Raw genomic sequence first — 12,230 nt, 5'->3', positions numbered from 1 at the left:
TCTCTCTAACATAAGAAGCTGAGTTTTAACTTCAAATAATAACATGAACTAATTTGTCTTGCTGATGTTCCAGACATAACTAAATTAAAAATAAAAAGTGTCATGCATAATTTAGTAATAAAGTAAAAATGTTGCTGTAGAGGAAGAGGAATTAACAGTTTTAATGCTGTTAGAGGAAAATAATGCTCTCTTTCTCTCTCTCTCTCTCTCTCTCTCTCTCTCACATACACATACAAACACATTGCTTGCAAAATCTCATGCATGAAGCCAGTGAAGGATCAGGATTAGGTATTGGCTTTGGAAAAAGAGGCTAGAAGAGTGCTGAAGAGTGCAGAAGAATAACTGATTGCAGTGTAAGCAGATATAAAAGTCCCTGCCTCGCTGCATCGTTCATTTACTGCACAGCTTTTGCTATTGCTATTTATCAGGAAAGTATTTTAATAAGTGGACTCCATTTAGACAGCCTCACTAATTCCATATTATAATTCATTGATGGAGTTCTTTGATGGAGTATCAAACATGGAGGTGCTCGGGTCCATTGTGTATATTCAGGGGGCTAAAGTTAATTCACAAACATACCTCTCTCTCTCTCTCTCTTTCTCATTCTCTCTGTCAGACAGATCCTGTCATATGATAAATGTTTTGTGAGTCACGAGCGAGCGGCTCGACTGGTTCTCCAGAAGCCGTGATTAGCCTCAGAGGTTTAGTGGGAATCTGAGCACAGTGAGAGAAGCATGTGAGTGTGGAGGCTGCAGTACGGCTGAGTTTCCACCTCTGCATGCTCAACCAGTCACAGCAGCTGAGCCTGTGTGTTGGCTGGAGCGTGGCTGACAGCTGTCATATATCAAAACGAAGGTCCTTCTCCTTCCATCCATCATGCATTGACATGTCTGGGTGCTCACTCACTTGCTGGTCTTGATTCCTTGCCACAAAACTGACCTCTGACTTACTTCATGTTACTTGTACACTTGCTTTTCTTCCTTTCTTTTCTTTCTTTTTGATCTTCACTCCATATCTCTGCAATTGTATGACTCATGCTTCATTCCTCCTTTTCACTAAACCCGAAAGCTGTTCTGCAAGGGGTCTGTAGAGGACATGACCCCACCACACTGTACTGTTTAACAGACTGCTACTGATTGTATGTCAGTTCACCACTGAAAACTTCATCCTTTAATCTACTGGCTGCAAGCCAAACTGTATAAAGAGAGACCTGCAACCCACATATGCACAGCCTACGTCTGTACACAGTGTGGACGCTGGTCATTTCTGAGCATTTTAGTGAGAAACTAGCACCAGCCTGTGGTTGAATAATGAACTGCATGTGCGGTAATGCCCCAGAAATGCTGCTATTGCTTTCTCTTTAGGACGGTTTGTGCTATAATAATAAAGCCTTTTCAACAATTAACATTAACAATTAACACTAACCTACGTCCAGTCCCGCATACCTTGCAGATGTTCAATCTCAACCCGAGACAGCATCGGACAGCAGAGTGTGCCTTGATGAAACACCATTATAACTGACCGAGGGAGATTTCTTTGCTTTGTTTAGATTGTCAGCTACTTTTCTCTCCCTCCGGTGGCGTCATTAACTTGGTCCTCTGTCCGCTATTGATTCCACGCTGCGCAAATGTATGTGTGAAGAGTTCTGTTCTCATTATGGCAAATCTCCTTCTCCCAGGGTGAACACAGCGATATGATTGAAACGGATGATAACACAGCAAGCCAGCGGGGAGGCCCCTTACCCCTTTGTGGGGAAATTACATTTGAGTGTTGGAACACCTGGATGTGTTCCAGTAATGAGTTCTGTAATGGTGCTGACATTTCCATCAGGTGAAAACTCCTGCTGATAGGAGAGGGGAGTGGGTAGAGAGGGAGAGAGGAACGGGTGAAGTGACAGATGAAATGTCCACATGCTTTTTAAAATGAGGGCAGTGGGTCAGAGGCATGGTCACATTTGAATGAAAGGAGCACAAGTTTCACAGGGGGAAAAGAGATTTCAAGACACACTATTTTTCAGTGCAAGTATGTCAACACCATTATGATGTTTTATAATATTTCTCTACCAAGTATAACCCTCTCTAGGGATAGCTGGTATACTGGGACTTAACAGTTTTTTTATTAGGGTGGCATGATGAGCAAGATGTGTTGATGGCTGAATGAAATGAATCTATATCTCATACAAAGAAGAGTGACATTAAAAGAAAGTTTTAAGACAGAAATGTTTCATCATAGGCTAAAGGCAATTAGTCAGAATAAAGCTGTATTGATTTACAGTGCCCCTTCACTCTAAAGGAACAAGTGGAACCAAAACATCCTGCAAAATACCTCCCACAGTATATCAGCACTAACAGATCCCCTCACTGTAGGGTCAAGCATTCAGACTTGGACTGTTCTTTTGCCTCCCACTTGTCGCAAACATGGTGAAGGATGACTCACTTGTCCATAGTACTTATTTTATTATTTATTTTATCTCTGTATACGAGTTTTTGCTCAGGCATTTTTGCAGAGACCTAAATGCAGAGGTCCAAAATCAAGGTTGACTAGACCTATAAGTCGGTTAGAGCCTTTATATATATATACCTGTCTATATGATGTTAATGTGTAACAATTATTCTTTTTCCTGTTTCCTATATAAGCCAATATGCCAAGCAACCTTCCTAGTGGCAGTTAAATTGATCACATTAACTCACTGATTTCTACTGTACAGAATTTTGACTGACTGCTCAATTTTCTTTTTCCCCCTTTGTATGTGATCAGTATGTGGAGACCATCAACACTAAGCAGAGCGAGCTGGACACCTTCATCGCAGAGGGCTACAAAACGGCTCTGTCAGAGGAGCGCAGGAGATACTGCTTCCTGGTGGACCGCCAGTGCGCTGTGGCCAAGAACAGCAGTGCTTATCATGGCAAGGTGAGAGATGGAGCAAATTCATGCGACGGTCTGTTGAAATCTGCTAACAAACTGTCCAACGCAATGCAAAGGCCATTCGGCAGAATCTTAGCAGTTGTCATGGCAATTCCCCGAGCTCACTCCTGCTATGTTCTGCTCTGTGCTGCATTATGTTTGTTGCAATTACCAAAGCAGAAGAGCTCATTTCTGTCATTGGTTTTGTACACAGAAAAAGAACTGTTCTTTAGGAACATTTAAAAAGAGCTAGTGGGTCATACTACATATGCTTCATTTTCGTGTGTGTGTGATTGTTTGTTTGTGTTGTCTGTATGTCTTTGTATAGTCTAAGCCCTGATAATGGTATTATGCATGGTGTAGAGAGAGAAATAACCTGACAGTAAGTTCAGCAGCAGTGCAGGGGCATGTGTGGGAAGAGTTTAGAAATGGTACACTTGTTGTGTGTGTGTCTGTGTGTGTGAGCAAGTGAGTCATTGGGCGAGGAGTGGGCGGATGGGTACAGAGGCAGGCTCCTCACCCACGCTGCAGCGTGTTGGAATAGAGGGCGAAGAGGTGAGGAGAAAGAGAAGCCCTGTCGTGATTACCAGCAGAGTCTGAAAGACCAGCTTTTGCATGATCTAATCTTTAGATTACATAAATCAAATTGCATACTGAATTAATCAGTAATGAAGAAAGTCTGATTCAGAAATGGCTTTATTTGATTTTTTATGTTTCTGTGTCTAGGGCAAGGATCTGCTCACCCAGAAGATCCCAGTGTGGCAGCAATCCTGCTCCGATCCCAACAAGCTCCCAGAGAGGGCCATGCTGCTGGTGCAGCAGATGATGTCTGGCTCGAACCCCCTTCTCTCCAGCCCGCTGCATTCCTCTAAGGGCAACCTGGTCATCTCAGACCCGATCCCTGGCGCTCAGCCCCTGCCTGTGCCCCCTGAGCTAGCGGCCCTCATGGGCCACCCAGGAGTGAGTGGCATCTCCCCACCTACTACCTAACTAAAGCTCATTATTAAAGAAAATTTTGTCATTCTATGTGAAAGCCTGTGACATTATCTTACATATTCAACACCGATGTTCACAAAGGCGATTCCTTAGGCTGATCATTTGCTTCCTGTGTGGTAGGAAGATGTAAATGAGCCTATTGAGATGCTGATGTTATCATGTGGTGAGATGGATGACTGGTAAGGAAAGAGGAAGCGAGTGAACATTTCCATAGGCCAGTACAAGATATGCGTCTGCTTCATCTCATTTTTGCAGACAGTGCTATTGTACAGAGCACCTCACCCTCAGCAAATTTTAATATCCAAGCTGGATCTAGTTACATTGGCTATTGTCTGATATTAATGCCAGAATATGTCTCGTGTGACTTTAGACCCAGTTCATACTTTTACATTTCTTTTTCAATACAATCTCAAATATATAGTATGTGGCTATAGCTTGTGAATCACTTATTCACTGCTTCACTCACTACCTCACAGCTTCACTCACTCACTACCTCATTGCTTCACTCACTATCTAACTATTTCACTCACTCATTACCTCACTGCTTCACTCACTCCCTACCTCACTGCTTCACTCACTCCCTACCTCACTGCTTCACTCACTCCCTACCTCATTGCTTCACTCACTACCCCTCCGCTTCACTCACTACCTCTCTGCTTCACTCACTCCCTACCTCACTGCTTCACTCACTCACTACCTCACTGCTTCACTCACTCCCTACCTCATTGCTTCACTCACTCACTGCTTCACTCACTCACTACCTCACTGCTTCACTCACTCCCTACCTCATTGCTTCACTCACTCACTGCTTCACTCACTACCCCTCCGCTTCACTCACTACCTCTCTGCTTCACTCACTCACTACCTCACTGCTTCACTCACTCACTACCTCTCTGCTTCACTCACTACCTCATTGCTTCACTCACTCACTACCTATTTCGCTCACTTACTACCTCACTGCTACACACACTCACTACCTTATCGCTTCCCTCACTCACTACCTCACTGCTTCCCTCACTTACTACCTCACTGCTTTACTCACTCACTACCTCACTGCTTTACTCACTCACTACCTCACTGCTTTACTCACGCACTACCTCACTGCTTTACTCACGCACTACCTCACTGCTTTACTCACGCACTACCTCACTGCTTTACTCACGCACTACCTCACTGCTTTACTCACGCACTACCTCACTGCTTTACTCGCTGCTTCACTCACTCAATCACTGCTTTACACTCTTGCTAACTCACTGCTTTATTCTTTCACTTACTACTTTTCTTACTCACTTGCTCAATGCTTTACCCACTCTTTCACTGCTTCACTGCCTCACTCTCTCTCCTTTACTTGCTTCTTAACTCACTTCATGTCACCACCCACTTCTCACTCCTTCCCCTTTTCATTCACCTACTTTCTACCAATTTCTACTAATCAGTCATTTTTCATCTATTTACTAATTTATTTATACAGGTAATGGAAAGCATGCAGCCAGCTATTCAAGAGTAAAGAAGCAAGCAAGAGGAGAAAAATACATTTTAGTGAAGCAGAAGAGTTGAGATTATGTGTGGCCTGTTTTAATAGCCATTTGTATAAACAATTGGCTTTTAAATTGGTATTAGTATTAGAACTTGATTAGGTCGGATTTTATTGAGGACAGATTTCATTTAATATATTTATTTATACATATAGGTGTGCTCCTTAGGGGAGTAACAAAACACTAAAATGATTAATACACTAAAAAGCAAACTCCGACAGATATATCAAGCATCTTTGACCATAGTTTAAGTGTCTACATCCATATTAGTACTTTATGGTGCCTACGAGCAAAAATGTTGTTGCTAATCTTCATTTTGTATATCCTGTTTGCAGAGGCTGATGGGTCCTGATGGCATGTCTCTGGTCAATGGTACAACAGGAATGCAAGGGGAGGAGTACTGGGCTGAAGGGGGCGTGTCCCAGGGAAGACCTGCCTCTCCACAGCCTCAGTCCCAGAGTCAGCCACAGAGGCAGGTCAGCGAGGTTTATTCCAACACCCTGCCTGTCCGCAGACCCCAGCCCGCTAAGAGCAAGGCCACCGTGGGTATGAGACTGAGCCACATACAAAGCAGTCAAGCAGCTAGAATATTTTTAAAATTAACACTCATTCTCCTTCTGTACCTAAATGTTCATATCCTGGAAGCAGCACAGTTCTGGCATTTTAAATTGTTGCTAAATTGAATTCTACCTAGTAGAAACCTAGTATCTTGATCTCATAACTCTTTCCCACAGGAGAGACAAGGACTCTCCCCAGGTCCAGCTCCATGGCAGCAGGACTGGAGAAAAATGGGCGCTCGCGTGTGCAGGCTATCTTCTCTCATGCTGCTGGTGACAACAGCACACTGCTCAGCTTTACCGAGGGTGACATTATCACGCTGCTGGTGCCCGAGGCTCGGGATGGTTGGCATTATGGAGAGAACGAGAAGAACAAGATGTAAGTCGTTGTGCTGTGGGAATCGACAAAAACCTGTTTTTACCAACAGCTGGGACATGACTGAACAAAACAAAACTCTGGAGGTTTTGTTCTTACCATTACTGCCTTCTTGGGGGTGCGTATTATTGATTTACTTTTAAAAGCACTAAATATTGACTTCTATTTTTCTCTCAATTTTTTTTTTTAGGAGAGGCTGGTTCCCCTTTTCTTACACGCGAGTGTTACCTGAAAGTGACAGTGACAAGCTGCGAGTTAAGTACGTACTTTCACGCTCTTTCGCTCCAAGTGTTTATTGTTTTTTTTTCCAACTTGCGTAGTGCGAATCTTTGATAATAGCGACAATCTCAAGGTTGATTCAATTTTTGTTAAGGCTGTTCTCAGGCTGTAGTTTCCTAGAGGTTTGACACAAACCAAGTGCACTCATCTCTTATATTTGCTTCTTAAGTGGATTTGGGAAATTTCTTGCTTGGGTGCTCTGTCTTGGCAAAAAAAAAAAAAAAGCTGGGTTTTGGGTGACATTTCTTTTGCATTCGAAAAAGACCACGGCAAAAACAGATTTGATAAAAGCTACAGCGACCTCCAGCGGTGCATCTATGGGCTTGAGTAGTCTGGGCTGATTGTGCACTCTCCTTCAGTCTACATCACGGGAAGAGCAGCAGCACGGGGAACCTTCTGGAGAGAGACGACACGTCTCTGCCCATGCCTGACTACGGTCTGACCGCCCGTCTGCTGGCTCAGAGTCTCACACAGAATCGCCCGCGTCCCTACAGCATGGCTGGCTTCACACAGGTACACACAAACACACACCCACTTACACACACGCAAGCATGCTCGCAAACTATTAACCTTGTAGCTTTCTCAGCTAAAATTTCCTATACCGTCTCTGATTCTGCATGATTCCAGTCTTCTTAATGGGGACATAATCCTCAGAGCTCAGAAGCTTACTGTCTCCACCTGCTGGAGCAGAACACCCTTGTTTCTGATTATGCTGCACTGAACAATGCATGACTCTTTTTTTTTTTTTACTTTCTTTTTTTTTTTGTAAACTAACACCAATTACACCTTCTTCACCGGCTCTGCTTCCGTGCACTTCAGAGTGTTCTTTTTACAAATTCACAGCCAGCAATTGAGGATTATGACAGTCGTTTTGCCACAAGGTAAGATTTAATGTGGAGGAACTGATATGTGTTATATGTAAGAAATGAACTGTATGGTGTCAAATGAATCAGATAGCGGGAAGATCCTTCTGATAGTGAACAGTGATTAAAGGAATACTCCTGTGGTGGTGGTTTTTTTTTTTTTTTGGGCCTGATCACTTTTCACCACAAATGCAATGTATGTGATTACCCCGGACAAGAATGTGAGCATGTTTCCCTGTACTAAGGGGGGAAAAGAAAACAGAGAAACACAGCTGCTTATAAATGGAAGGCTAAGTGCAGTCACTGAATAAATAGGAATATATTTAAACTCATTACTATAACAAGAGGTCTTCGGGTGAGACAGACGTGAGAGCGGATCTTGCCGAAGAATTCATTATGGCTTTCTAACCACAATTTGAACATGCAGGAGTTTAAGGAATTCATTAAAACTTTCTAGAGAAGTTTATTGACTGCCCTTACCCTGAATTCAAACTTCTTTTAAATTAATGTCTATGTTTACAACAGGTTAAATAAAACATTGGGATGGAGACACAGTTATAAATACAGCTCAAAGAAAATTTAACATGAGATGGTGGTAATGGAAAAAAACCCTGATAACTTAAAATATATATATATATTTATATATATGTGTTTGTGGTTTTGGGTATCCTTCTAGTGGAAATTCTTGTCTGGGGTCCACACTACAGCTATAGGAAAAAATTAGGAGTATTCTTATAATACCTGTCTTTTATCAGTATTTACCTATCCTTATTCCTCATTGTGGCATCTGTCAGCTCAGATAAGTAGCAGATGTGAAAAAGTTTGTGTTTTAAATGCCCCCAACCTCCCCTAAAGGAACACAACAATATATGCCCTATGTGTTTGACTGGACAAGGCTGGATGTATGTCTTTGTGTTGTGTATGTGTTTGAGCGAGTTGGTGGGTTTGAGGGCTGAGAGAAGCATCATCAACATGTGCAATGCATCATTTCTGACCTCATTGTCCGTATCCTGTGTGCCCTGAACTCCTGTCTTTAGGTCTGTACGTCTAAACTGAATCCCATCTAGCCATGCAATTAACTTATACTGAAGAACTTTGATAGCCATATGACCTCAAATCTGGCCCACTGTTGTTGTTTTTTTTTGTTGTTTTTTTCCTTTGTTTGTTTGTTTTTTGGGATAACCCAAAATCTTCAGTCATCTAGTACTTTTGTGGAGCTCCTGGGTTTTTTTTTTGTTAAAACAGTGCTCCTATCCCTCCTTACCCCTTAAAAAACTCACTTCCATCCCTTCCTTCCTCCACTTCTTTTGGCTGTCTTGTCTTTTCTCCATTTCTTTCTAAGTGTGTCCGACCTGGCAAGCTTCCTTCTCTCTTTGTTCCACAGTTCCGATGGCAAATTGATTTCGACAGTGTGAACACAGACAGGCTATCAGACACAGACACAACTCCGGATAGCACAGGGGTTGCACCCCTTCCTTCCCAGTTTCCCCTCTAGCCTTCCCTACCCCCCTCAAAACAATCCTAACACGTGCCTCCACGCACCCCTCCTTCAGTGGAAGAAGGCCGCTCTCATCCCTCCTTTCTGTCCTCTCTTCCTCCCCTGCGTGTTGTCGCCGGGGGGCCATAGTGCCGGTGGCGTGTGGTGGGTCGGGGGGGACTCTGACAGAGAGAGCCAGAGGGCGCTCCATCTGCTCGCCTCGCACCTTTACAGACACTGAGCTGCTCTTCGCCTTGCCCGCTGCCGCCGTGGACTTCTCCAACTGGACTCCTCTCCCATGCATGTGCACAAGTTCTGCAACTGTTGTGTTTTTATGATGATGATTTTTTTTTTTTAAAGGACATCATCATGTAAAAGTGCCAAAAGCTATGTCGATATTTTCAAGCAGCTCTCCTTCCATAAAAGACATGTGCCGTTTGTCCTTTTCTTTACGCTGTGGACTGGCACTATTGAAGCTCTCGCTCGCCGCAGAGCCTTGTATTCTCTTTATGGTTCCATTGTGCGGCGTGTTTTTTTTCCTCTCTGTGTTTTGTAGAGCGTTGTGTGCTTCCACCGTGTCTTTAAGCAGCGCGACATGCAGCCCAGAGGGTGTGTCACTCTTAACATTGTTGTGAAACATCAATTCACAGTACAGGCCACACTTCTCCTTTTATTATTTCTGAAACATCTCAAATCAGTGAATAAGTACGATATACAAGCCAAGTAGGCCCAAACAGGTAGGCTATTATGATCAATCTACAACAGTATGAGTAATATTACCATGCTACCATCACATAATATAGCAAAATCTAAAAAGAAAATCACCATCATTTTATTTACATCTGGTTGTGGTATCAAAGTATCAGGTTTGTATCCTGTTATCCATTCTGATATCAAATCCTTCTCTGGATATCCAGATTGAAATGTTATTGCTGTGGAGCAAAGGATGTACATTGTAGTGTTTTTCCTGCTCAGACTCGACTAGTCAGCTCTTTAACAAAGCAGGAAAAACATTCATATGTTTAGGACAGGGGGTAGAGCAGGACCAGATTTGGGTACTTGTGCAGTGCAGCAAGTAATATTCAGATTAGCTCATTATACATGACCACCATCTTCCCATGCTGTGCCTTGATTCCAGTTGTTTTACACAAAAGTTGGTAGTGGTAAGAGTTAAATAATTAATGAATAATTCTACATGATTGCCAAAGTGAAATGGTTTTCTGAATTGCACAATTAGACATAGATCTGTAGCTCTAACTGCAATAGCCACATTTTGGAAAAACATTCCTTCTATTACTATATATATATATTCTATATATTCATATCGCAATAAGTAGCTTTCTCATTTACAGCATTTCTGCTACGTTTACAGTTCACTGGTTACAAAACATTGGGTTTTAAGAGGCACAATATTGCCGCATATTATAGGGCAGGCCTAAGCAGATGGTTGCAGAAGGCTAAAACTAAAAGTCTCGATGTAGTAATGGAATGGATAAATACAGCTTCTGCAAAGATCACTTAAAAAGTGTGATATTAATGTTGAATTCAGATATGACGACCACTATACTCAGGAGAGAGAGATGCATTTATTGTCTAACATTTGACCCAAATGCATCTCTGATTTAAATCGGTTTAAAACCTCTCCTGTCTGATTGTATTTATAATTAGAACTGGATTATAGGATATAATTCTGAGACTCAAGATGCGTGAAACAACCAGGTGTAAATGGCGTCTCTTTTCTTCTTCCCTGCATCCCTGCTTTCTTTTCATCCCTGAGACCTGAAGCTCCTGTAATTTCCATTGCAAAAGAAAAATAATAATAAAAAGCTGTAATATGTTCTCATTTCTAATCTGTCGTGTTCCAAAATGGTCAGCTGACAGATCCTCTGGAGCCGTGGTGTACTATCCTGCTGTGCTTTTGTACCTTTTGTCTCTTTTAAAATGCTTTCTTTTTCTTGTAAATCAATTTACAATGCACAGAAATCAGTATACAGAAAACATTCCATCACAAAATGCATGCTATGGAGGAACTTCAGCAACATGTTGACCTTGAATGTATTGTGGATTTTTACAAAAAAAAAGTATATATAATATATAAATATATCTATATATTAATAAAACACTTGTTCAAATTATATATGATTGTTAACTTGAATCCATGCTGTTGAATCCATGGTGTGTGTTTCTGCATTTCTGCACTACATCATTATATTGAGCTCATCTAATGCCCACTCACCAACTTTAGTACCAAATCCTTTTTGTAATACATATAGAATGCTGTTTCTGTATTCTATGTGTGTGTTGAGTGTGTGAGAGTATGTATATGTGTGTGTGTGTGTGTGTGTGTGAGTAAGTGAGAGAGGTGTGCTTAGGTTTGTGTCTTAATGTGATCGTGGTATTTTTTGTCGTAGTGGATATGCTGTCTGTCTGCTGTGTGAGATGTGTGTGTTAAGGATAACAGTAGTGAACTTAGTATAGGGTCCTGACACCCGTTTTACATATTTGATGGTTAAACATATTTTATTGTGTGAGAAGAATCTTTTGTTCCCGAAATTGGTCTTATCAAAGGCAAATTGGATGACTGCTATGGGCAGACTCTTCATTTTACACTATATTTTGAACCCCTCATCATCTGTAGAGATGTTTTATTTACTCATGTAGGAGCATAGGGTTGGAATGTCCTTCATCCATCTGAGCCAGTGCAAAACTCAAAGACACCATGCCACAAAATGAGTAACCTCCCACCATCCTACACAAAACTAACAGTCGGATATGTAGCCATGCATAATCCTAGTCTGAGCTGAGCTCCGGTACAAACCCATGGACTCTCTTTACCTTCCAGTTTGGGTCCTGAATTGTCCCGGTTCTGAGTGTACAGGACCTCCGTAAGTCACCTGCCTCCATCGCTGCTCAGCCAAACAAATCATGTCTTTCCTCTCGCTCATTTTCCCTCTGCTCTCATTGGTTGTCTGGCGTATAATTGGGGAGTGGGGCTTCTCTGTTATTTCTTTCTTTTTTTTTTTTCCTTCATTCTGTCACCGGCCTCTCTGGTTGGTTCTCTTTCCTTGTGGTGTAATTTGTACCAGCCAATCAGACAGGTCATTGGTTGCCAGAAGGTGGTGTTTTCATGGAGGCAAAATGTTGGCACTGGAGGTAACTCGAAATCTAACACTAATGCATGCCTATCAATGCCTAACAAATGTACACACTAGCACTTAGTTGACAACGTCTTGATTCATTTGC

The 12,230-nt window shown here is 42.1% G+C and overlaps 1 protein-coding gene across 8 annotated transcripts in view; it reads left to right on the top strand.

The window, feature by feature from the left end:
• The window catches only part of baiap2a (BAR/IMD domain containing adaptor protein 2a), a 71,985-nt gene that overhangs the window by 57,331 nt on the left and 2,424 nt on the right, over positions 1-12,230 (top strand). Inside the window, exons 7-14 of one of the 8 annotated variants that reach the window (XM_058410859.1) lie at positions 2,758-2,910; positions 3,631-3,864; positions 5,771-5,981; positions 6,170-6,371; positions 6,559-6,627; positions 7,007-7,160; positions 7,491-7,528; positions 12,074-12,140. In XM_058410859.1, the coding sequence (XP_058266842.1) occupies positions 2,758-2,910; positions 3,631-3,864; positions 5,771-5,981; positions 6,170-6,371; positions 6,559-6,627; positions 7,007-7,160; positions 7,491-7,528; positions 12,074-12,140 (1,128 nt within the window). Of the gene's footprint in view, positions 1-2,757; positions 2,911-3,630; positions 3,865-5,770; positions 5,982-6,169; positions 6,372-6,558; positions 6,628-7,006; positions 7,161-7,490; positions 7,529-8,894; positions 11,123-11,829; positions 11,873-12,073; positions 12,141-12,230 lie in introns of those variants that run through there. The other 7 variants (XM_058410877.1, XM_058410850.1, XM_058410868.1 and 4 more) reach the window with 7 other exon arrangements.

The sequence above is a fragment of the Hemibagrus wyckioides genome, linkage group LG02, assembly GCF_019097595.1.
Source record: "Hemibagrus wyckioides isolate EC202008001 linkage group LG02, SWU_Hwy_1.0, whole genome shotgun sequence".
In the NCBI taxonomy this organism is placed as follows: Eukaryota; Metazoa; Chordata; class Actinopteri; order Siluriformes; family Bagridae; genus Hemibagrus; species Hemibagrus wyckioides.
This window is presented reverse-complemented; position numbering and strand designations above follow the sequence as displayed.